Source organism: Oncorhynchus clarkii, chromosome 17 (genome assembly GCF_045791955.1).
Source record: "Oncorhynchus clarkii lewisi isolate Uvic-CL-2024 chromosome 17, UVic_Ocla_1.0, whole genome shotgun sequence".
Taxonomy (NCBI): Eukaryota; Metazoa; Chordata; class Actinopteri; order Salmoniformes; family Salmonidae; genus Oncorhynchus; species Oncorhynchus clarkii.
This window is the reverse complement of record NC_092163.1, coordinates 12,930,681-12,957,767: the sequence shown is the minus strand read 5'-3', so window position 1 is coordinate 12,957,767 and position 27,087 is coordinate 12,930,681. Positions and strand designations below refer to the sequence as shown.

At 43.7% G+C, this 27,087-nt stretch overlaps 1 protein-coding gene and 1 pseudogene across 1 annotated transcript; one reads left to right on the top strand and one right to left on the bottom strand.

Moving 5' to 3' along the window:
* Positions 1-1,254: 1,254 nt before the first annotated feature.
* On the bottom strand, positions 1,255-7,627 carry LOC139370291 (RING finger protein 122-like). The gene is made up of 7 exons (XM_071109683.1): positions 7,407-7,627; positions 6,372-6,786; positions 4,492-4,649; positions 3,677-3,719; positions 3,410-3,451; positions 3,081-3,163; positions 1,255-2,794 (listed from the first exon to the last, which is right to left on the bottom strand). Exons 3-7 carry the CDS (start codon positions 4,593-4,595, stop codon positions 2,674-2,676), a joined length of 393 nt encoding a protein of 130 aa, XP_070965784.1. The 5' UTR covers positions 4,596-4,649; positions 6,372-6,786; positions 7,407-7,627; the 3' UTR covers positions 1,255-2,673.
* A 16,595-nt stretch (positions 7,628-24,222) lies between these two features.
* On the top strand, positions 24,223-26,571 carry LOC139369345 (inositol 1,4,5-trisphosphate receptor-interacting protein-like; annotated as a pseudogene).
* Positions 26,572-27,087: the final 516 nt, after the last annotated feature.

Sequence of the window (27,087 nt, the reverse complement as noted above, 5' to 3'; positions counted from 1 at the left end):
CCGCCAGGATGCTCTCGATTGTGCATCTGTAGAAGTTTGTGAGTGCTTTTGGTGACAAGCCAAATTTCTTCAGCCTCCTGAGGTTGAAGAGGCGCTGCTGCGCCTTCTTCACAATGCTGTCTGTGTGAGTGGACCAATTCAGTTTGTCTGTGATGTGTATGCCGAGGAACTTAAAACTTGCTACCCTCTCCACTACTGTTCCATCGATGTGGATAGGGGGGTGTTCCCTCTGCTGTTTCCTGAAGTCCACAATCATCTCCTTAGTTTTGTTGACGTTGAGTGTGAGGTTATTTTCCTGACACCACGCTCCGAGGGCCCTCACCTCCTCCCTGTAGGCCGTCTCGTCGTTGTTGGTAATCAAGCCTACCACTGTTGTGTCGTCCGCAAACTTGATGATTGAGTTGGAGGCGTGCAGTCGTGGGTGAACAGGGAGTACAGGAGAGGGCTCAGAACGCACCCTTGTGGGGCCCCAGTGTTGAGGATCAGCGGGGAGGAGATGTTGTTGCCTACCCTCACCACCTGGGGGCGGCCCGTCAGGAAGTCCAGTACCCAGTTGCACAGGGCGGGGTCGAGACCCAGGGTCTCGAGCTTGATGACGAGCTTGGAGGCTACTATGGTGTTGAATGCCGAGCTGTAGTCAATGAACAGCATTCTCACATAGGTATTCCTCTTGTCCAGATGGGTTAGGGCAGTGTGCAGTGTGGTTGAGATTGCATCGTCTGTGGACCTATTTGGGCGGTAAGCAAATTGGAGTGGGTCTAGGGTGTCAGGTAGGGTGGAGGTGATATGGTCCTTGACTAGTCTCTCAAAGCACTTCATGATGACGGAAGTGAGTGCTACGGGGCGGTAGTCGTTTAGCTCAGTTACCTTAGCTTTCTTGGGAACAGGAACAATGGTGGCCCTCTTGAAGCATGTGGGAACAGCAGACTGGTATAGGGATTGATTGAATATGTCCGTAAACACACCGGCCAGCTGGTCTGCGCATGCTCTGAGGGCGCGGCTGGGGATGCCGTCTGGGCCTGCAGCCTTGCGAGGGTTAACACGTTTAAATGTCTTACTCACCTCGGCTGCAGTGAAGGAGAGACCGCATGTTTTCGTTGCAGGCTGTGTCAGTGGCACTGTATTGTCCTCAAAGCGGGCAAAAAAGTTATTTAGTCTGCCTGGGAGCAGACTAAATAATGCACCACAGAGAGGATACAGATGCACCACAGAGAGGATACAGATGCACCACAGAGAGGATACAGATGCACCACAGAGAGGATACATATTTTATTTAAAAGCGACAAACAATACAAAATTACAAGATGGGAGGGGTCACAACGTTACATACATACAAGCAAGACTAGCTGTCTATCAGTCTTCGAGGTTATGGACCTGGTTTGTGTCAGAAATGGCACCCTATTCCCTATATAGTACACTACTTTTGACCAGGGCCTGCATAGGGTTTTGGTCAAAGGTAAGTAAGGACTCTGTAAGGACACTGTAAGGAATAGGGTGCCATTTCAGACACACTCCTGGATATATAGTTCTGTACATCAGAGAGCTGCTGTAATGTTGGTATTGGACTGGTTTTGTGATTCCAGCCTTTGGCCGCGTTCCAGACCAACTACATTGCAGTCGCTTGCCAGATCTCAATGGCTGCGTTCCAGACCGACTACATTGCAGTCGCTTGCCAGATCTCCACGCCTGGATAAGTGTTTCACATATCAGCTAACCGCATACGACTACGCAGTCTATGATGTGGCATAGAACCATTTGTTGCTGCGTGTGGCACGACTGCAATGTAGTCGGCCTGGAACGTGACCAATGTTTTGACTACCTCAGTATAGTGTTGCCTTGGTTGGAGTTGGCAGTGTTGGACATGTTCTGTGTGTGGCACATGGTATTGAATGGCATGTTTGTGCTGGCTTGTATTGTAACACCCCTGAGGTATGAGAGGTATCCATTTACATCAATCCTGATACTCGACCAATGACCTTCTCAGAATGCCAGACGTGTCGTTTGTGATTGGCTGTTTCTGGCAGTGTTGTACCAGGCATCGTCCAATGACGGGGAGAACTCGATATTCTAAAGTGGCTCCCGTTCCTATGTCACTTTCCTCTCATTCTCACTGGAGATACCATTAGTACGCTGCTGAAAAATGAATATTTGGGTCAGGAGTGTCCGTATAGCCTTTACTCATTCTCGCTGATCTAAAGGGGGAGGCTAGACGGCAGCTTTATGAAGCTCCACTGCTAAGCTAGGAGGGCCCAATCCCAAACTGACCTGCTGCACCCGAGCCCCTACCCTATCCTTAATTTCGTGTGGGAAGCCCCATTGGCATGCTAGTATGGCCAAATTCCAAACACCACATCCCTCAAGGTTAGAGTTATCATTTTGTTTTTAGGTTCCATTGCTAAACTAGTAGGGCCCGATCCTGAAACACACTCTTGCGCCCTGCCCCCTCGGTCATCGTTGACTTTCTTGACGATCTGAAAGGCCTGGACGGGTGTAATCAACATCCATGTACAGTACCCAAAACCCAGCCATATTGATTAATGCTCAGTCAAAGACTAACACCATGGAAGCCACTTTAAGAATACAATCGACTCTGTGATGTCCATAAAATGACCATCAATTCCGTGTAAATGCGTACAGGTGCGTATGGCGGTCGTGGTGGCCCCTGAGGGTCCTTCACACCTCCTCTGGGTCCTGGGGCCCCTCAGTTCCCTGTGTGGGGTCTGGGTGGAGCCTGAGGATGGGCTTATTACACATGGGGCACACGCTACGGATCTCCAGCCACTTCAGCAGGCACCTGGATGGGACACACAAAATAGACCGATTTTCCTCAAAGTGCATAACCTGTTTAAATATTATCGAGATGCATCCTTCATTTATTCTGTCTGTCCTTCATTCCTTTCTTCCATGAGCTAATCATTGATCTGACAAGGATGTTAACTTCAAGGAAAGGGGGGATGGAACCAGAAGGATTTATGATGTGATCATGTTAGTTTCAGCTGCCTCTGGAACGTCATTATGACCACAGACGTGTTGACATTTTGTAAGCTCTGTCTATAAGGCGAGCCTGACGGTTAACTCACTTCTTGTGAAATGCGTGCGAACACGGACACACGGCTAGCTCATCTCTGGTCCGAAACTCTTCCAAACATACTGCACACGTTTGCTTTAAGGGCAAGAAGAAAAAAATGGTGTTAGTGTGCGTGTGTGTGGTCACATTTACAAGAACAATGATCGAGTCAACCCGCCCTCAGCACGAAGTTAAATACATCATCTGAGTTCAAACACTCGACACCAGGTTAAATGAACGGCATTGCATCGCCCACACAGAAATGGGTCAGAAAATGTTACATTATTTTCCAAACGATCTGCATATTGAAATAAAAACGTCACACAGAATAACACGACTTACTCCTAGAAGGCTCAGCTTCTTGCCTGCCCCTTTAAGAACCACCTATTGAGAACAAAAGAGCAGTTTGTACATATGTTAGATGTAAGCTACTTGACACACACACAGGTATTGGCACAAATCCAAGGTTGACGTAATGGAAGGTTAACTATAAAGAGTAGTGGGCGTTGTTTCAACGCACGCTGACGACAACAGTGTGAAATACTGTAGTAGTAGTTGAACCCTGGTCAGACCCCAGTGCTACATGTGCTCGTGTAGAGAAAGGCCTACCTCATTGTAGCTAAACTGCTCCCTCGTCCCTTGCTGTTTCAACCTACAAAGAGAACAATACAAAATGGCCGTGTATAAAGATGGAGTCCGGGAAGCACTTAAGTTGACAAATAAACTTTGATTTACAAATTTGAAACATATTGTGTGAATTGGAATTCATAACATTTCTTATTTGGGGGGGGATAACGTACACGAAATGGATGACGTAGTACACAATTTGGCATCACTTTAAAATGTCTGTCATCAACGCAAAGGGTGGCTACTTTGACGAATCTCACATATAAAATATATTTTGATTTGTTTAACACTTTCTTGGTTACATGGAATCATGTAATGTGTTATTTCATAGTTTTGATGTCTTCACTATTCTACAATGTAGAAAATAGTAAAAATAAAGAAAAACCCTGGAAGGAGTAGGTGTGTCTAAACTTTTGACTGATACTGTATATAAATAATATCATAGGCCTATAATATGATATAATACATAATTAATAATAATGCTCTTGAAGCATAGTAAGTGAAGCCTCCATGTGGATAAGTCTACATGTTAATATCCTGATTGCAATGGCAACCAGCCAGCAGCCATCTTTGTTTGTGTCCTTCCCCCTACAGTTTCCAAGCCACAAAGTCAAAATTCACTATATCGTAAAAATTAATGAGCACAAAAAGGAGCTTTTTGGTCTTAATTTAAGGTTTGGGTTAGGCATAAGTTTAGCAGTATGGTTAATGTTAGGTTTAAATTCAGATGTTAAATTGTAGAAATAGGCAGGGTTTATCACTTTGTGGCTGTTCCAGCTAGTGATGACCCTACATACCTGAAGAGGTAGCAGCAGAAGATGAGGCTGAGCATGAAAACGAACAGGCCGATGCCCAGCACTATCACATAGACATTGAGTGGCAGGTGGTAAGTGGTATCCATCTTGCTATGTCCACAGTACTTCTCAAAGTGCTGGAGACCTAAACCACAAGCATCCTGAGAAGAAAAATATATATTTGCACACAGGTTGTTGTCATGAAAGAGGTTGTCAAAACAACAGAGGGACATGAACGAAAACATGTCACAGCTTACCTCACTTACCATATAATGTAAGTGTTACAAATACTAATATGTTTTCCCCTCTCAAAACAGAGGAGCCGGGGACATATCCCCACATGCAAACGGCTCACAGCTTCTTGTTTACACACCTTTTAAAACAGGAGAGACACTAAAATGGAACGCAGAATCTCTCGCTGGTTCACTTCTCACGTAGGTGTTATAACTAGAGACATATTTATACATGGACTAATATATTTCAGTCTAAATATAAGGCTCTCGTTATAACTGCGTTGCTTATTGTATGGTATTCCTCCCTTAGACATCTCCATTATACCCTCCATGTAGGACACCAGAGCCACCGACATGTGTTTTACTATCTAGGGCTTCATGTTAGAAAGCCTAGTAAGCCTTGTATTGACAATCCAAACCACAAGGTCAATATTTGGTGGGGAGGGAGGGGGAAGTGACTGCCTGGTATTTGGCTCCCATCCCACCCGTACTGCTCTGTATTGCTCTGCTCTGACTGGAGCCGAGGCACGTAATTGGCAGTGAACTAAACCAACATGGAGTACGGTGGCTCCACTTCCGTCGGTGGGCCATCTGTTCCACAGACTCCCCTTCACAGACTAGGTGGCTGGTCTGTGGGTTGTGTGTGTGTGTGTGTGTCATGGGTGGGGGTTGGTTGGGGGCTTTAGCTAGCCTTTTCATGAACAGACACACAACACTCTAGGGACTGAGGCACCATTTGGCAAGACAATGGTAACCAGGAAGCATCACTTCCACCCATATGCCCCATGTGTTCTGTTCTTGTGAATTTGCCTCACCACGGACGAGATGCCCCCTTACCCCCCTCTCTTTGCCAGTCTGTTTTAACGGCCATGGCCATGTCACTTAATGAGTGATAGAACGGGTACAGCTTGAGCACAGTGGGGGGGGATGGGATCATTCATTTGACATTGGGGTTAAGGGAGGGGCGAATGGGAGTAAGGGGGGGGTCTTAGAATTGAAACATGGTTACATAGACAGTTTATTTTCTCAGATGTAGAATGGACCATATGCAGAGACCGGCTAGGTATTGAATAGCTAAACAACCTCTAGTCGTACCGTTAGTTACAGTTACATGATGGTTGCTATGTAGCCTATATACAGTGGGGTAAAAAAGTATTTAGTCAGAAGTTACAGGTCTGTGAGAGCCAGAAATCTTGCTTGTTTGTAGGTGACCAAATACCTATTTTCCACCATCATTTGCAAATAAATAAAAAATCCTACAATGTGATTTTCTAGATTTTTTCTTCTCATTTTGTCTGTCATAGTTGAAGTGTACCTATGATGAAAATTACAGGCCTCTCATCTTTTTAAGTGGGAGAACTTGCACAATTGGTGGCTGACTAAATACTTTTTTGCCCCACTGTATATATAACTAACTAAACATCACCCTGGAAAATTGAATTATTTTGAGTGCCGTTTCACCCTTTCGACAAAACCCAACTGAACCCACATTCAATTTCGTCATTTCTCAAGCATATCAATTACAGAAGCCCTGTTAGCAGTAAGTAAAGAGTTGAAGGGAGGGGGGAGAGTTATAGTGGAACACACAGGCTGTGTAAGCTACAGACTGCGTTACATTGACTTGGCAGAAGGTTGGGGGAAAACACTCACCGTTACACCATTGGAATGGTTGCATGAAATCTGACTCCCAGGACTGCAGCAGTAAATCCAGGCCCTGTCAGGAGAAGGCTGGACCTGTATGAGGGCCAAACTACCAGGTTACCCCGACGCCCGGAAGCCCAAAATCAGTCTCTAAACTGGGGCTAAAAGAAGACAAATGAGTCGCTGGGGTGGTTTGAGGTCGTGGTGGATCGTCCACAAACAAAACCATGAAGATGATCAGAATTCCGAGAAGAAGATTGTGCAGATTCTGGCTGTGCGGTTTTGTCCACTCAGCAATCCATGCGCAACATTCCCAAATCTGGATTAGCTCCCGACAGTTAGGAATGGGAGATGTGGGATTGGGAGTGCTGCAGTCCTCGTGTGTGCTCCTTCTCCTCTCTCGACATTGACGTCCAAGTGATGACTGTCAGAGAGAGATGAAGAAATCAGTTTAGTCACATGGCTCTTACCTCATGTCAATGTCCACTGGTGAAATCTTCTCTCGACACGGAGCAAAACAACACACATTTCCTTTCCTCCCAATCAAAACAACACACATTTCCTTTCCTCCCAATCAAAACAACTTGCATTCAGGAGAAAAACAGCCCCATAAATTGCAATCCGGTAAACAACAACTGTCCAGTTCATCACAGTGACAGAAAACCATTCCAAACGACAGAGTCCCTGCTCTTATTCCAGTGTGGGAGGTATTAGTCCCTGCTTTGTCCCCCTCCAAATCCTTCTGAACAGAGGGATTTTCACAAGCCTTATCCCCTCTGTCTGCCCTCTCTTCTCCTTCTCTTCCTCTACTCCTTCAGGGCTCTGATCTACTAGAGGGGTAGAGCGTACTCTTCACAGCAGGAAAAACATGATTCGCCCAAAACACAAAGGACAGTCTTCTAGCTGGGATATTTTGCTAGTGTGTACATGTCTGTGTGTGTGTACGTGTCTGTGTGCGTATTTAGGAGGGGGAAGTTCCTACTCTCCCTCTAACCATCTGCTGCTTCGATTGAGAAAAATGTTGAGACAAAGACAGTCTCCCACCTCCAGCTGGCCTGGTCATGGTGGCAGGGTTCCCTCTTCGTCTCAATCCATAATGGTGGTCTAGAAATCTGCCTCGATCCTCCTCTGCTGCTTCTGCTATTGCTGCTGCTGTTCCTATATTTCTGCCTCTGCCTCTCTCAATTCAATACAAGGGTCTCTCTCTCTCTCTCTCTCTGGTTTGTAAACAGAGCTCTGGCTGTTGGTCATGTGACCAGTCCTTTGCCTCGCAACTCTCGTTTCCCTCCCCCCCTCCCTCTCCTTTGGACCCTCCCCCTCTCCCTCCGTCCTCCAATCCCTGTCTCTCTCCCTCTCTCCCTGGGAGAGATGAAAACAGGCATAGGCAGGAGGGTAGGCAGAGGGGCTTAGACATAGACGAATGAGACGACTGGATACGGTGTGAGGGTTGTGAGTTTCTCCCTCTGTGTGTGTTGGAGTCTTGCAGGAAAGACAGGGAGGGCCCAGTCAGTGACATGTGCACTGCTGCTGTCCAGACAACCAAACAACATCCCAGTTGCTCATTAATTATGTGCTATATGTACGTTGCAACCCAGCAATGCAAAGCCAGGCAGGGTGAGGGAAAGGCCAGCAGCCAGCCCTTTTAGTCAAAACAACAAAACGATCACTGGGCAACAAAACCAACATGGCTACCACAGCCAACGCATATAGGGGGATTGGGAAGCTAGCTCTATCAGTCAAAGCCCTGATTATTTTCCAGTTTTGTTTCTCTTGATCTATAGTCTATATATAAACGTGTTGCTATCATGTTGGTAGAGAGACAGGAGCAGGGTTGGAGAGAGGGAAATACCGAGAAAGGGAGATCAAAAGAAAGCAGAAAGAAAGATAAATACTAGAGAGTGAAAGATGGCCAGAGACATCCCTCCTTCCACCCCCACACGTCAGTCCTGCCAGGCCAACAGGCCTCAGAGACAACAGCTGCAGGATTTGGGCTGTAGGGTAGGGAGCTAGGAAGGAGGATATATGCTTTCCTGGCACCCTGGTTCCCTGGGCCATGTTCATTAGGCACCAAACAGAAGAAAACAGACTAAAACAGCCCTTATGGGGAAAATAACAAATTAATTTCACATGTGAAGGTTCCCTGGGACATGTTCATTTGGCACCAAACGGAAGAAAACAGACTAAAACAGCCCTTATGGGGGAAAAAACAGATTCATTTCACATGTGAGGTATTCCAAAAACACGTTTTCATGTTATCATGTGATCTTATGTGAAGTTAATGTGTTAACACATGGCAACATGAAACTACATGTGAAAACGTGATCACGTGCAGTGTTCCAAAAACACGTGAAATCATGTGTTTTTCTGTCATATTTTTTTTCTAGAAAACCATTTTTACATTAGCAGATGTCACAAAGTGATTATACAGAAACTCAGCTTAAAACCCCAAAGAGCAAGCAATGCAGATGTAGAAGCCCAGTGGCTAGGAAAAACTCACTAGAAAGGCAGGAACCTCAAGGGAAACCAGGTTCTGAGTCGTGACCACTCTTCTTCTGGCTGTGCCAGGTGGAGATAATAAGAGTACATGGCCATTATAGCCAGATTGTTCTTCAAGATGTTGTAAAAGTTTAATAGATGACCAGCATTGTCAAATTATATTCACAGTGGTTATAGAGGGTGCAACAGGTCAACATCTCAGGAGTAAATGTCAGTTGGCTTTTCATAGCTGAGCATTCAGAGGTTGAGATAGCAGGTGCAGTACAGAGAGAGAGAGGGTCAAAACAGCAGATCCGAGATAAGGTATCACGTCTGCTGAACAGGTCAGAGTTCCATAGCCTCAGGCAGAACAGCAGAAACTGGATCAGCAACATGACCAGGTGGACTAGGGAGGGGACGGCCAGGAGTCCTCAGGCCAGGTAGTGCTGAGGCATGGTCTGGTCCTAGGGCTCAGGTCCTCTGGGAAGGGAGAGGAGAGAGAGAGAGAGAGAGAGAGAGAGAGAGAGATGGGAGAATTCGAGGAAGCATACTTAAGATCACACAGGACACCAGATAAGACAGGAGAAATACACCAGATAGGACAGACTGACCCTAACTCCCTCGCTCATCAGGGAACACTGTGGCCCTGTCTGACGATACCCTGCTCTCCCATAGCATACCAGGGAGGGAGTGACTCCCTGAACCTATCTAATGAGAAACTGTTGTTTTCTTACTAATGAAAATGACCAGTGTGTGGGAGGATACCCTGTTCCCAGATCTGCTCTATAGGTCATACAAGTTGGCTATACAGCCCAAACTGATCTGGGACGAGCTGCTATGAGGAGGAAGTAGAGGCTTCCGCGGGATCCATTACATTCTCATCATCCTATAATTATGACATCATCATTATCCAGCACAGCTGTATTGTCTGTCGGTCCAAGATGAATCTCTGCTCCCAGAACCAAATCAGCTACTCTGTTCAACGCTTCCACGAGAGTGTAGTACAAAACAAGATGAAGATGTTCAGTCGATATGGACGTTTTTGATTTATAAGGATGCCCCAGGCTCCATTAACATCCTCAAATCAAATTTCATTGGTCACATACACGTGTTTAGCAGATGTTATTGTAGGTGCAGCAAAATGCTTGTATCTGGTGTCCTGTGATTTAAAAATGAGCAGGGTGTTGACCATTCTTTTATACCTCAATGGTGTTGACAAGCAGCTTTGGGAGGTTAGATTTGGCATTTGTAGTTTTTCTACCCTCTAGTGGTATGCTATAGGAGAGCAGTGTTATGTCAAACCGTCAACAACTCACTGATATATGAGGATAAATGTCATCTATCGCCATGCATATGTAATTAAATAAATTGAATTTTAAGTAATGTTATTTTAAAAGCTTTATGACAGATAAAGTGAAGTAAACATTGATTGCCAATGTTGACTGATTAAAAAGCACTTTACCTGAAAGCTTGGGAGATAGGATGAAACGAAAGATAGATGCAAATCCTGACCCTGTTTCTATCCCATCATGTAAATTGTTATGGCCGAATGTGTGTGTGTGTGTGTGTGTGTGTGTGTGTGTGTGTGTGTGTGTGTGTGTGTGTGTGTGTGTGTGTGTGTGTGTGTGTGTGTGTGTGTGTGTGTGTGTGTGTGTGTGTGTGTGTGTGTGTGTGTGTGTGTGTGTGTCCAGTGTACATGCAATGACTGAGTGAGATGGATTATCAGGTCATGAGGACACTTGTCATGGTTGAGAGAAGGCTTGGAATTCTTAATTGAGTCCCACATGTAAGTACCATATGGAATTACATACAGTATGCTGATGTTTTAGTATCTGGGTTACAGTTGACAGATGTTCTTCAATTTGTAAATTCTGTTTTTTACAGAATTGTGACAATCAATAAAAGTTCCTTTTGAGTGTGTCAAAGAACATTCCAGAACAACAATCTAACACTATCGGTCAGCATTAGAGTATGAAAGGAAGTTTAAATCATTGATTGTTTGCAAAATGCCAGTAATACAAACCGTACTACTCATGGTAGCTTTTAAGCCAGCATTCAGGGCATTCTGATCAAAATCAAATCAAATTTATTTATATAGCCCTTCGTACATCAGCTGATATCTCAAAGTGCTGTACAGAAACCCAGCCTAAAACCCCAAATAGCAAGCAATGCAGGTGCAGAAGCAGGGTGGCTAGGAAAAACTCCCTAGAAAGGCCAAAACTTAGGAAGAAACCTAGAGAGGAACCGGGCTATGAGGGGTGGCCAGTCCTCTTCTGGCTGTGTCGGGTGGAGATTATAACAGAACATGGCCAAGATGTTCAAATGTTCATAAATGACCAATATGGTCAAATAATAATAATCACAGTAGTTGTTGAGGGTGCAGCAAGTCAGCATCTCAGGAGTAAATGTCAGTTGGCTTTTCATAGCCGATCATTAAGAGTATCTCTACCGCTCCTGCTGTCTCTAGAGAGTTGAAAACAGCAGGTCTGGGACAGGTAGCACGTCCGGTGAACAGGTCAGGGTACCATAGCTGCAGGCAGAACAGTTGAAACTGGAGCAGCAGCACGGCCAGGTGGACTGGGGACAGCAAGGAGTCATCAGGCAAGGTAGTCCTGATGCATGGTCCTAGGGCTCAGGTTCTCAGAGAGAGAGAAAGAAAGAGAGAAAGAGAGAAAGAAAGAGAGAAAGAGAGAATTAGAGAGAGCATACTTAAATGCACACAGGACACCGGATAAGACAGGAGAAGTACTCCAGATATAACAAACTGACCCTATCCCCTCAACACATAAACTACTGCAGCATAAATACTGGAGGCTGAGACAGGAGGGGTCAGGAGACACTGTGGCCCCATCCGATGATACCCCCGGACAGGGCCAAACAGGAAGGATATAACCCCACCCACTTTTCCAAAACACAGCCCCCACACCACTAGAGGGATATCTTCAACCACCAACTTGCCATCTTGAGACAAGGCTGAGTATAGCCCACAAAGATCTCCGCCACGGCACAACCCAAGGGGGGGCGCCAACCCAGACAGGAAGATCACGTCAGTGACTCAACCCACTCAAGTGACGCACCCCTCCTAGGGACGGCATAAAAGAACACCAGTAAGCCAGTGACTCAGCCCCTGTAATAGGGTTAGAGGCAGAGAATCCCAGTGGAGAGAGGGGAACCGGCCAGGCAGAGGCAGCAAGGGCGGTTCGTTGCTCCAGAGCCTTTCCGTTCACCTTCACACTCTTTGTTTGGTATTCTACAAAGGGTTTAGCAAAGAAACAACGATGCTTTTAAGGAAGACAAAAGTTGATTCCACAAGCATGAGACGCACCCAACAGGGTAATTCTGGCTCGAAGTCTCATTGGTTTTGGAATTACAATATCTTTGTCGTGGAACCTCTCATAGCCAAGTTGATCACACCAATGCTGCATTCATACAGTTGAAGTCGGAAGTTTGCATACACTTATGTTGGTGTCATTAAAACTCGTTTTTCAACCACTCCACAAATGTCTTGTTAGCAAACTATAGTTTTGTCAAGTCGGTTAGGACATCTACTTTGTGCATGACACAAGTAATTTTTCCAACTATTGTTACAGACAAACTATTTCACTTACAATTCACTGTATCACAATTCCAGTGGGTCATAAGTTTACATACACTGAGTTGACTGTGCCTTTAAACAGCTTGGAAAATTCCAGAAAATGATGTTATAGCTTAGAAGCTTCTGATAGGCTAATTGTCATCATTTGAGTCAATTGGAGGTGTACCTGTGGATGTATTTCAAAGCCTACCTTCAAACTCAATGCATATTTGCTTGACATCATGGGGAAATCAAAAGAATTCAGCCAAGACCTCACAAATCTGGTTCATCCTTGGGAGCAATTTCCAAACACCTGAAGGTACCACGTTCATCTGTACAAACAATAGTACGCAAGTATAAACACCATGGGACCACACAGCCGTCATACCGCTCAGGAAGGAGACACGTTCTGTCTCCTAGAGATGAACGTACTTTGGTGCGAAAAGTGCAAATCAATCCCAGAACAACAGCAAAGGACCTTGTGACGATGCTGGAGGAAACAGGTACAAAAGTATCTATATCCACAGTAAAAACGAGTCCTATACCGACATAACCTGAAAGGCCGGTCTGCAAGGAAGAAGCCACTGCTCCAAAACCGCCATCAAAAAGCCAGACTACGGTTTGCAACTGCACATGGGGACAAAGATCGAACTTTTTGGAGAAATGTCCTCTGGTCTGATGAAACAAAAATGGAACTGTTTGCCATAATGACCATCGTTATGTTTGGAGGAAAAAGGGGGAGGCTTGCAAGCCGAAGAAAACCATCCCAACCGTGAAGCACTCGGGTGGCAGAATCATGTTGTGGCGGTGCTTTGCTGCAGGAGGCACTGGTGGACTTCACAAAATGGATGGCATCATGAGGAGGAAAATTAAGTGGATATATTGCTTGGTCGCAAATGGGTCTTCCAAATGGACATTGACCCGAAGCATACTTCCAAAGTTGTGGCAAAATGGCTTAAGGACAACAAAGTCAAGGTATTGGAGTGGCCATCACAATGCCCTGACCTCAATCCTATAGAAAATTTGTGGGCAGAACTGAAAAAGTGTGTTCGAGCAAGGAGACCTACAAACTTGACTCAGTTACACCAGCTCTGTCAGGAGGAATGGGCCAAAATTCACCCAACTTATTGTGGGAAGCTTGTGGAAGGCTACCCAAAACTTTTGACCCAAGTTAAACAATTTAAAGGCAATGCTACCAAATACTAATTGAGTGTATGTAAACTTCTGACCCACTAGGAATGTGATGAAAGAAATAAAAGCTGAAATAAATCATTCTCTCTACTATTATTCTGACACTTCACATTCTTAAAATAAAGTGGTGATCATAACTGACCTAAGACAGGGAATCTTTACTCAGATTAAATGTCAGGAATTGTGAAAAACTGAGTTTAAATGTATTTGGCTAAGGTGTATGCAAACGTCTGACATCTACTGTATTTCCTGGTAGGAAAACTAAATTAAATCTTAGAAACACATTTTTGGGGGGGTTGATCTCAGAATTATGCTTTTAATGTAAGCTAGGATTAATTAAAAAGTTCTGTATGTAGGCTTCCACAGTAGCGTTAGGCTAAAGGAAACATTTCATCTTGATTCTACAAGGAGCCATTTGATGTTTGGTTTAACTGATAAAGAATTTTTCAAAAGTCTACACAGAGCAGTAATAACAACAAACAGACTGTACATCATCATGACATATCTGACACATTATGTACAACAACTCAATTAAGGTTCTCCCCTTTGGGTACTCTAACAAAAAAATACAGTTAACCATCCTGAAACCAAGGAGCAACAAAAGTGCCAATGTGGGAGTGTTTGATGTTGGATGCCAGGAAACATTTCCAACTAAGCCCTCCATCAACTAAGCCCTCCACAACAAGGACTTCAATTCTATCTTTAAACCACAGACTAAATCTTCAAGGACAATCAGTCTTATCAGTCTAAATAGTCAATCAGTGCATATCCCATCCTACAGTGAATGGTGCTTTTCCCTCTTGAAATGTTCAAACTTTGCTGTAGTATACCGCCCATTCCCTCTTAGGCAAATCAGGAGCGTGACCGTTAGCATATCCATTTGGTCCTCCACTGACTCCATGGACGTCTCCATTTGGTATGAGCCCTTCATGGGATTCCTCAGTGCCAGAGGCGGCTTACACGTGTGCCAATTCCACAGAACTTTATTCATATCGTCCTGGTCGCGGATCCCGAGAAGCTTGTCCCCGTCGGTCTTTTCCACTCCTCAGCTAACATCGAAACATTGTTATTCAACACGAACCCTAGTAGGAAGAACCAGTAGTCCAATCCCATAGGCATAGTTGTACTCCGGGATACAAGGGCAGCTAAACTCGAAGGCTGAGTAGAGCTGGGCGCTAGCTAGGGCCATGATACCACAGATGCCATTCATGAAGGACTCCTGATTGGATTGGAGGAACTGGAACATCATACGGAACTTATCCATCTTGAATGGTCTGCTGGTGGCGCCTTTTTTAAATGTACTGAGATCTATAGAAAAAAGATGGATCCAGTTGTTTGAAAGCAATTTGATAGTGCTGCCTCTGAAGTATTCAAATCTGTGGGAAAACACGGAGGCAGATGTTTGAATTCAACAACAACAAAAATGTGACCGGGCCCAAAATGTGAAAGGCACTCAGTCATTTGATGTTGGAGAAATCTTGTAGCCCTGTGTCTGTGTAAATTGATGTTGTTTACAAGTAGTACTGACTAAACAATTGAATCAATCTCCCACTGCTTTATAATGAAACATCAATGGTTTGAGTGTCTGAAGAGCTCACAAATCATTCAAGAATGACTTATTTTTTATTGAACAACTGGTAAATCAATGTTCAGTTTCTTTCCAGCAAGCCCTAAATGATTTACGTGTCTGAAAAAGCCTTAACAAAATAGACAGTGAAAAAATCAATCATCTAAGTAACTGAAAAAAAAGGCCTACTTGTGTCACAATTGGCTTTTCTCCTCTTTCAAGTATGCAGGTGGTGAAATAATCTCAAATGATGATAAGGTAACAAATGGACGATCACAAATATGTCTTCAACTTCTCTTGATACACTCCAGCGTTGCCAAACCTCTTGGTATACTAACTATCCTCTTTCTAGTAGGCAGTCTTTGATTAAATCAAGATCAAGTTCAATGAGCTCAAATGACGATACGGTTGAAAATGTATGGCAAATAGTTCTCCAGGTACTTTTGGAATATTGTTGATTCTGATGCTCACTCAACCCTTCAAGAACAGTCTATGGGGATGTGGAATGGTAGAAAGCAAAGGCAAGGTCACGTCATCTGCCATCAGCTAGGCCCCTCCCTGTGAAGGCACCTGCACTCCTTTCTCTGTTGTACTGATGTAACAGGTTTCCGATCTCCCCCTCGCCATTGTCCCAAGAGCAAGAAGAGGTTTGATATGTCTATTTGCAGTTGTCTGGAGAGGATGAGGTGGTTTTCTATAACCAGAGTGGCACAGCTGAAATTCCCACAGCTGAGATGCAAGAATAGTTTCAGCCCATTCAAATGATCTGGGTTATTCTCTGAAATATTTGTTCATAGATTAATGAGTCACTGTTTCCACTTGGGAATCACAGTGATGTGACTGGCATCTCTGTATTTAACAATATTATTTATAGACCAAATCCATTACTTTATAATGAATTATACCAGTACACATACAGTATACTGCTGTCATCTTATATACCCACGTGACTTTTACCATAGTACATAAGGTTTAGGCATCCTCTGGCCTGCCTTTCTGTGTTGAGTCTTGCCTATACAATAGTAATGGGCTTTACGTGGCATCCAACTGCACCTAGGAGAAGGAGGCACAGCCGGACAAACCAGTCAAAGCTAGCTAATACCAGTTCATACCCCACAGGACCATATAAAAGCTTGTGTTTAGTCCCCTATTGTGGGACACAAGTCATTTTTCATACATTGTTAGCTTTTGTTTGAACAGCATTGTTAATGCTGGGTTATGATCAAAAACATGGAATAGTCTATTATTCTACTCATGGCATCACATAATGATATATTACTATTGTCTGGTGTTGTCCTGCTATCCAGTAGTGTAAAGTACTTAAGTAAAAATACTTGAAAGTACCACTTAAGTAGTTGTTTTGGGGTATCTGCACTGTACTATTTATATTTTTGCCAATTTTTACTTTACTACATTCCTAAAGAAAATAATGTACTTTTTTACATCATCCATTTTCCCTGACACCCAAAAGTTATCATTACATTTTGACAGGAAAACGGTCCAATTCGCACACTTATCAAGAGAACATCCCCTGGTCATCTATACTGCCTTTGATCTGACTCTCTAAACACAAATGCTTCATTTGTAAATGATGTCTGAGCGTCCCCCTGGATATCTGCCAATAAAAATAAAAATGGTGCTGTCTGGTTTGCTTAATATAAGACATTTGAAATGGTTTATACTTTTTCTTTTGATAAAGTACATTTACTTTTGATACTTATGTATATTTTAAACCAAATACTTTAACTTTTGCTCAAGTAGTATTTTACTGTGTGACTCCCTTTCACAGGAGTCATTTTCTATTAAAGTATCTTTACTTCTACTCAAGTATGACAATTGAGTACTTTTTCCACCACTGCCAGTAGCTTTGGATGTATGTCAGTAGTAGAATCTTTCTACAGACGGCAAAGGAATTTACTCAAACGAAGTACAGTTTACTCTTGGATTTACTCTGATAGCCACAGAAGGATGTAGCAGACTTGAGAACTTTGGAAGAAAACGGTCTTCTCCCCTGCTTTTTAAATGATAGTTGATCAACAATTTCAGAGAAAATAAAATCAAAAACATGGAAGAAAGGAACATATTGAAGCATTTTCAGAAATTAAGCAAGAATGTGTGCTTTTGAATGAATAAAATCTAAAGTCCCAAATCGATTTTAGTCATCCATTGACTAACGAAAGAGATAAATGTAGTCTTGGTTTTATTTGGAAAAGTAAGTTTCTCCACCAACTGTGTGTTTAAGTTTTTGGGGGGAATAGTTCATTAATTTACAAGATTTCCCATTAGACATTTATTTTCAGATTCAAAATGGCTTTATTGGCATGACAAACATTGAGCTAATGTTGCCAAAGCACCACTACAACTGCATTGAATGGTATACATTGTAATAAATAAAAGATACAATGACAACAGCGAATAACAATAAAAAGCACAATAGGCTAAACATGGTAACAATAACATGCTACTACCATTAGGTCTCACACAGAATAGCTACTGTGACGATAAGGCAGGAAGAAAATTTGGTTTTTAGAATACTGTGGTGCAGGTGGTATAGCCTCGTGTTCTACTGTGCACATTCAGTATGCATGATAGCCGCTCATTGGTTAGTGGGCGTGTCATGTTCACCTTAGCCAGGTGTTCCCACAGATAGGTTTGCTCGCATGCTCATCGCACGGACGTCGATCTGTGCCCGAGCAAGAGCGCCGAGACAGATACTGGTGATAACACATGCGAAGAACAAATCTACTGAATGCCAGTATCGTCATGCGAATTCCCATCATCATACCTGTATCATCTGCAGTGCCTGACTTGGGCAGGAGCTCACTGGAGCTGAGCACTGGCACCTCACATGTTCTACTGCGTGAGCTCCTGTTCCTATCGTATCCTACTTGAGATACGTCTATAGTTGACTCTGCTTCCTCATGTACATGAAGCTCGAGGTCAAAAGTTCACATAAAGTGGAAGGTCTGTGAGGCAGTAGAGAAATACGTTTAGCAGAACCTACACCACTCCAGGTTTAAACAAACGCATGGGGAGCTATGCCAAACACACATGCAGGTTCTTAAAGTTTGGGTTGAGTGGATAAATAAAGTCAAAGTGTTGTATTATTTTCTCCTTCACCATTAGTCAAAACCTCAGACTATCTTTTAAGCCTGGTCAAAGAGTACACATGGTGAAATACACAAACAAAAACAGGTTTTGGTTCAAGGGAATCACTACCTAAACTTGAATTCAATTTCAAATCATGATACTGTAAATATATTCTCTAAAAACTGAGTCAGTCAAACACTAAAAAGGCCACAAGGCAATTTCCCCTTACCTGCACCTTTCCCCCATAAAGCCATACCTTAAAAAAAAGAGACCCTAATTTAAAGAAACAGTCAACCACTGAAATGATATCAAATTGTATTTGTCTCATGCACCGAATGCAACAGACCTTACAGTGAAATGCATACTTACAAGCCCTTAACCAACAATGCAGTTAAGAAAAATACCTAAATAAACAAGAAATAAGGTAACAAATAATTAAAGAGCAGCAGTAAAATAACAATAGCGAGGCTGTATACAGGGGGTGCTGGAACAGTCAATGTGCGGGGGCACCGGTGTCGATGTAATTGAGGTAATATATACACACACGTGGGTTAAAGTGACTTATGCATAGATAATAACAGAAAGCAGCAGCAGTGTAAAAGGGGGGGGGGGGGCAATGCAAGTAGTCTGGGTAGCCATTTGATTAGATGTTCAGGAGTCTTATGGCTTGGGGGTAGAAGCTGTTTAGAAGCCTCTTGGACCTAGATTTGGCACTCCGGTACCACCTGCCGTGCGGTAGGGTGGCTGGTGTCTGACAATTTTTAGGGCCTTTCTCTGACACCGCCTGTTATAGAGGTCCTGGATGGCAGGAAGCTTGGCCCCAGTGATGTACTGGGCCGTACGCACTACCCTCTGTCGTGCCTTGCGATCGTAGGCCTAGCAATTGCCATAACAGGCAGTGATGCAACCAGGCAGGATGCTCTCGATGGTGCAGCTGTAGAACCTTTTGAGGATTTGAGGACCCATGCCTGATAGGTGAGAATTGTCTGTTAATTGAATGATTAGAATATTCCGCCCTGAAACATATAATTGTATGGAATTGATTCGAATGTATAAAATCATAATCAATAAATGTGTAGTCCTAGTCAAAATTAGGGTAAAACAATATGTCTTTATGGTGTTTTAAACACAGACTGTCTGAGCTTGGTGCCGACCTGACTAGAGATTTGGGAGAGAACGGTGTCACGCTCGCTATCCTCAAACTCCCTGTCATAAATCGACCAAGGCGCAGCGTGCATGTAGTTCCACATCTTTTAATGAAAGTAAAACCGAAATAACCAAAAAACAAACAGGTAAACAGCAAAGAGTGTGACGCAACCGAGGTGCACACAAACGGAAAAATAATTACCCACAAAACACAAGTGGGAAAAGGCACCAAGGTCTCAATCAGAGACAACGATTGACAGCTGCCTCCGATTGGGAACCATACCAGGCCAAACACATAGAAATAGAAAAAACACATAGAACGCCCACCCCAACTCACGCCCTGACCAAACCAAAATAGAGACATTAAAAAGGAAGTAAGGTCAGGACGTGACAAACGGGGAGTACGTCTCACGGACAAGGTCACTATCTCTGTCGGCTGGGTAGTGAGACAGACAGTGTGTGCGTAGCAGGACATGTGTGTGCGTGTGTTTGTGTGTGCGTATGTTTGTGTGTATGTGTGGGCGTGAGAAGTCAGTATAAAATGAATTGTTTTGTATTGACGGGAGAACGTTCCTGTGAATAAACCTTTTTGTTTATTCAGCTGGGCCTCCGTCTGTTTCTTTAAACCAGGATCTTACAAATTCTGGTCTGCAGACAGAGTAATATAATTAAATTTGGTTATGTAACTGGAGAACATAATTCTCTTATCAATGCCAAACCTTTTCAGTCTCCTGAGGGGGAATAGGTTGTCGTTTGTTGGTAATGTGGACACCAAGGAACTTGAAGCTCTCAACCTGCTCCACTACAGCCCCGTCGATGAGAATGGAGGCGTGCTCGGTCCTCTTTTTCCTGTAGTCCACAATCATCTCCTTAGTCTTGATTACGTTGAGGGAGAGGTTGTTGTCCTGGCACCACACGACCAGGTCTCTGACCTCCTCCCTATATGCTGTCTCGTCGTTGCTGTTGATCAGACCTACTGCTGTTGTGTCATCCGCAAACTTAATGATGGTGTTGGAGTCATGCCTGGCCGTGAAGTCATGAGTGAACAGGGGGTACAGGAGGGGACTGAGCGTCACCCCTGAGGGGCCCCAGTGTTAAGGATCAGCGTGTCGGATGTATTGTTACCTACCCTCACCACCTGGGGGCGGCCCATCTGGAAGTCCAGGATCCAGTAGGGAGGTGTTTAGTTCCAGGGTCCTTAGCTTAGTGATGAGCTTTGAGGGTACTATGGTTTTGAACACTGAGCTGTAGTCAATGAATAGGATTCTCACATAGGTGTTCCTTTGGTCCATGTGTGAAAGGGCAGTGTGGCGTGCAATAGAGATTGCATCATCTGTGGATCTGTCAGGGCGGTATGCAAATTGGAGTGGGTCTAGTGTTTCTGGGATAATGGTGTTGATGTGAGCCAGGACCAGCCTTTCAAAGTACTTCATTGCTACAGACGTGAGTGCTACAGGTCGGTAGTCATTTAGGAAGGTTACCTTAGTGTTCTTGGGCACAGGGATGATGGTGGTCTGCTTGAAACATATTGGTATTACAGACTCAGACAGAGAGAGTTTGAAAGTGTCAGTGAAGACACTTGCCAGCTGGTCAGCACATGCTTGGAGTACACGTCCTGGTAATCCGTCTGGCCCTGCGGCTTTGTGAATGTTTCCCTTTTTAAAGGTCTTACTCACATCGGCTGTGGAGAGTATGATCACACAGTTGTTCGGAATAGCTGGTGCTCTCATGCCTGTTTCAGTGTTACTTGCCTTGAAGTGCCTGTGATAGCTTGCAAGCCCTGCCACATCCGACGGGTGTCAGAGCCGGTGTAGTACGATTCGATCTTAGTCCTGTATTAACGCTTTGCCTGTTTGATGGTGCGTCGGAGGACATAGCAGGATTTCTTATAAACTTCCAGGTTAGAGTCCCGCTCCTTGAATGCGGCAGCTCTACCCTTTAGCTCAGTGTGGCTGTTGCCTGTAATCCATCGCTTCTGGTTGGGGTATGTATGTACGGTCACTGTAGGGACGACGTCATCGATGCACTTATTGATGAAGCCGGTGACTGATGTGGTGTACTCTTCAATGCCATCGGAAGAATCCCGGAACATATTCCACAGTCTGTGCTAGCAAAACAGTCATGTAGCTTAGCATCTGCTTCATCTGACCACTTTTTTATTGACCGTGTCACTGGTGTTTCCTGCTTTAATTTAGAATTATGGTCAGATTTGCCAAATGGGGGCGAGGGAGTGCTTTGTACGTGTTTCTGTGTGTGGAGTAAAGGTGGTCTAGAGTTCTTTTCCATCTGGTTGCACATTTAACATGTTGAGAGAAATGAGATAAAACGGATTTAAGTTTCCCTGCTTTAAAGTCACCCGGTCACTAGGAGCGCCACTTCTGGATGAGCGTTTTCCTGTTTGCTTATGGTGGTATACAGCTCATTGAGTGCGGTCTTAGTGCCAACATCGATCTGTAGTGGTATATAGACAGCTATGAAAAATACAGATGAAAACTCTCTAGGTAGATAGTGTGGTCTACAGCTTATCATGAGATACTCTTCTATTCATGCCGTCGTTCAGCCACAACTCGGTGAAACATAAGATATCCCAGTTATTAAATGTCCCGTTGCTAGGATATACGTGCTTTTAGCTCATCCAATTTATTTTACAGTACTACGGATGGCAAGGGCAGATTAGCCACTCGTCGGCACCCCTATCAAGGCACCCCTATCTCTTTCCGCAATATCTTTGCCTTCTCTTCCTCGTGCGAATGATGGGGAGGAGGGCCTGTTTGCTTGTCTGGAGTAAATATCTCTTGTCCGACTCATTAAAGAGAAATTCTTCACCCAGTTCAAGGTGAGTAATCGCTGTTCTGATTTCCAGGAGCTTTTTTCGGTCATAAGAGACGGTAGCAGCAACATTATGTACAAAATAAGCCATCCTCTCCAGCGCCAATTACAGGATCAATCATTCAATTAGCAGGGCAGAAGCATGCATAATAATCAATGGAGGCTCATTGTCACACTTGTGAAAAGTTGAACCATTCTCCCTTACAAGTCAAAGTCTTCAGATTTTACTGACAATTTTTTATTTATTTTTTATATTACATAGGATTTTTTTCTATCAACGTACACAATCTACTCCACATTTCCAAAGTGAAAGAACAATTATAGAACATTTTCCAAATTTTGGGAGGGATTACTCCATTTAAAAGAAAACTCATTATTTATTTATCTCCCTTTTTGTGCATATTCAAATACTTTACCGTCAACGGATAATATATGTATATAAAAATAATGTTGACACTAGGATATAAAAGCATGCTGATGTCATTGACATTGAGATAACGAGTCAGATCGGCCTCTGTGTGCCATTGTATTTGACATTTTTGTGGTGGCAGCATCATGTTATGTGTATGCTTGCCACCGGCAGGGGCTGGGGAGTTTGTCAGGATCAAAAGAAATATGAAAGGAGCAAAACCCAGGTAAAAAGTTAGAGGAATACACATCTCAGTCTTCTGAAAACCCTGGGATAGAGTTGTATCTTTCAGTGGGGCAATTACACAATTTTCTATGCAAAAGACACACCAGAATAGCTTTCCAAGAGGTGTTGACTGTTCCAGCCTCAGTCCTGACTTACATTTCAGAGACAAGGAATGAATATTGCTGTCCATCAATTAATTACAACTCAATTTACTGAGCTTGAGCAATTTTGACAAAAACAATGGATAAATGTTGCCCTAAAACAGCTTTTCCCAAACTCGGTCCTGGGGACCCCAAGAGATGCAGATTTTGGGTTTTGTCTTAGCATTATACAGCTGATTCAAATAATCAACTTAATCATCAAGCTTTGATTATTTGAAGCAGCTGTGTAGCACTAGTTCAAAAACCAAAACGTGCACCCCTAGTTTGGGAAACGCTGCCCTAGGAGTTGTTTAAAATTGTTAGAATCTTATTCAAAACAATTCATAGCTGTAATGGCTGCCAAATGTGCTTGGGGTGTTAAAAAATATATATATATAATTATTTGGAAAATGTTCTGTAATTCACTTTGAAAATGTGGAGTAGGTTGTGTAGATTGCAAAATGTGAATCCTTTCACAAGCGACTGTATGTACAGTACCTCTATATTTGTCCCCGCTGTGTTGTGTCTGATGACCCTGATTTTATCTGAACAGTACAGGAGGTGTGCGCTATCCGGTTTGCTCTGTGTATTGCAAAGTAAAGTGTCGCACAGCCACAGCACATGGGCAGGGTGCTCACTCAGGAGCTCACTCACAAGTCAACCTGCCACTGCATCTAAAATAGGAAGAGATAGCAGTGTTTCTGTGCAAGGATCTCTTTTTCGTTTCCTCCACTACAGCACATCCATAACGACCATTGCCGAGTACAACTAAATGTACAACTAGACTACTTATTCCAGTCAGGTAAGTGTTATTATTGCAACTTTTATTTTGATTGAGAAATAATGCTGTTTTGTGTGAATTTCTCAAAAGTTAGATGCTTTTGAGTCAACAAGGAAGTCCCCATCGGTCTCTCATCCACTCACTGTTCTTTATGCTAAGCATTGTCGTTTTTCAACTGATAGGACACATCAATATGGATTTCTGCCAAATCAGAATTTCACAGAAACTACCTGCACCTTTGATTTCATTGTGCACACTGATGCAGCCATCGAAAGTTTGGTATAATTTATCATACTGTACGTTCTCATATTGGACTTCACATGTGTTTTGAATGAGAAGGATGGGAAAATAGATATATATCAACATGATACCATAGAATATAAACGGACATTTTTCATATGTCTTATTCTACTCCACAGAGACAACGTTAAGGATGCAAGATACCATTCTTCGGGTGTTTGTGCTGGCAGTTAGTCTATCGTATCCCGTCCCCAGAGAGGACAGAACAGGACAGGTTCAGGAGCAGGATGATCACATAATGGGCATGCAGGAGCGTGAAGATTGGCTGCTGAGGGAGAGGGCAAAGCTCAAACAGGAAGTGTCACCACTGGTAACCCAAGAGGAAGGGCCCATCGACCAAAAACCCTTACAACTTGAAGTACAACAGGTCTATCAAATTGACCAGAACCATTATCAAAAGGGCTTGGAAGAGACTCTCATCGAACAGAAACATTCTCAAGAGAACAAAGAGAAAGATGAAGAGAAAGAGGGATCTCACATTGACCATAAGCTTTCACAAGTACACCAAGATGTACCTAAGACAGAGCAAAACCTCTCACCAGAGGACAAGGAACAGTCTACCATTGACCTCAGGCTATCATTAACGCTTTCACAAGGAAACGACCAAGAGCAGCCTGCTTCGGACACAGAGGCATCTCACAATGACAAGAAGCTGTACCACTTGGACAAGGACATGGCGAATGTCAATCGACAGTGGCCACAAGAGGTCCAGAGTGGTAGTTGCCATAGTGACCAATAGACATCACCAGAGCGTCAGGAAGAATCTCAGGTCGACCAACTGCAATCGAAAACAGACCAGGAAGCAGAACAGGAGGTGCCACTCATCTTCAGTACATCATCAGAGGGGAACCAGCAAGAGCATCTCACAGACCAGCCGTCTAACACACATCAGGAAGTAAAAGTACCACCTAACCTCAGAAAGTCAGACGACCAGCAACATCTCACAGAACAATATAACATAAACCAGGAAGAGACACAGATTCTCAGCGAATCATCAAAGGATGACCAGCAGTAGGAGCATGTCAATAATATCATAGACTCGGAGAGCGACTACACCTGGTACCTATCGAACACATACTCCCTCATCTCTTTTGTTCATTTCTCCATTACATTCTTTAGAAGACGTTTACAGAAGAACCACCATCCAGGAGAGATAATTCAGGAGGATATGAAAGACATCTCTGTCATGAAAAACCTCTCGGCTGAAGTTCCGCTACTGGACTGTGATACACAAGTTTTTATGACAAATGTGTCAAAGTCTCACCCAATGAGAGCTGGAGGGTGACTGAGATTGTGGAGGGGTTTGCTAATGACCTATTAGAAGCCATGAGGAGCATGAGTGATGTGGAGGTTGGCATGGTGATTGAAGACTTTGTGGTGGAGGGCAGGATCAGTTCCCTTGTGTGTGACATCATCGTCCCCATTGCCCCGTTAGAGACATACAGTTTCCCGTTTCAACTCTTGTGTAACCAGGCTATTGATGATATGCCACCTGAAATGGAGGGCTGTGGTAGAGTCAAAATGGTGGATGGTGGTGTGAACCAAAATGGCTGCCCGTGTCGCACAGCTGCCATAGGAGATGATGATATGCTATGCCTGCTGTGTTGTGACAATGAGAAAGTCAAAGTGGTAAAAGTCACTGATGTATTGGATAGCACTCTTTGCTCAAAACACACCCCTTACCTGGCCAAAACCCAGGTTACCAAATGGTTCCAGACCACAATTAGAAAAGCTTGGAGACAGATATCCCACAAATACGAATTTGAGCTGACATTTCTCAACATAGACGCCCCAGGAGCTCTGATGGTTCTATTCAGATCAGGGAAGGTGATAGCCTTCGATATGGCTCCCGTGGTGAAACTCAAAGACACGGAAGCTTATTTCACCATTTCTCCTTCCACCTCAACTACGAACAACTCCTTGGACACATACTGGAGCCTCTCATTGACCACTTACGAGGACCACTTCCTGAAGTACCTGGCCCATCACCTGCCTGAAAACTCCTGCCACATTCACTGCCTTGGAATTGTAGCATTCCTTCACAAAAAGCAAACGGGCCTCACAGGCAGAAGTATCCTGACAGATCATCACTTCAAAAGTGTTAATTCACTTGCTTTTGAGTAAAGAGCCTTCTGACTGGTAACCTGAACACTTGGCTAGCAGGTTACATGATGCATTGAGCTTCCTAGAAAATAGCCTTCAGGGTAGGAAGTTGCTTCACAGCTTTATTGGAAAGCCTCTGGTTCCAAGTGAGATTGGACTCCCTGCTGTATTTAGTGATGCAGAGCCTGTAAACCTCTTCCGCCCTCTTGGGGTACAAAATGGCAGCTACACCAAGACTGTAAAGCACTTGGAAGAGATGCTCAGGAACTCTTCTATGCTGATACAGGAGTATTTGCCAAAGCCGAAGGAATGCAACGGTCTGGACAAAACTTCAACTGGTAGAGTGTTGAACAATTTAAGGTTAATACTGGACAATTAACTGTAAAGAGATGCCAAATCTATAATGCCATTGAAATGCAGAGAAGTACATCATGAGGAAACCTGCTTAAGTGGTTTCATGTTAAAATCAGAAGTTCCAACCCGGACCCAAATAACTGCTTATTTGAAAGTTACCTGAAATACTTCAGCATTTTCCAAATGTGGCCCAAAACTACATTGGAAACATTTCAAATAATTTCTTTTAGCCTATTTGAAAAAGTAACAAAAAAACCAAATACCAAACAGACCAGGGTTCAACTGCATGGGAGTATAGACACTGAACAAATTATTTTACTAAGTTCAGTTCTTAAGGAAATCAGTCAATTTAAATACATTAGGCCCTAATCTACATATGTCACAGGACTGGGAAGGAGCACCGCCATGGTGGGAAGGAGCACAGCCATGGTGGGCCCTCCCACACCCACCAACTTGGGAACAAGGCAGAGCCAGGCTCAGAAATACTTAGGTTTCAGCTCTGAGTGGCTGGTCTCCAATGATCCTACAGGTGAAGAAGCTG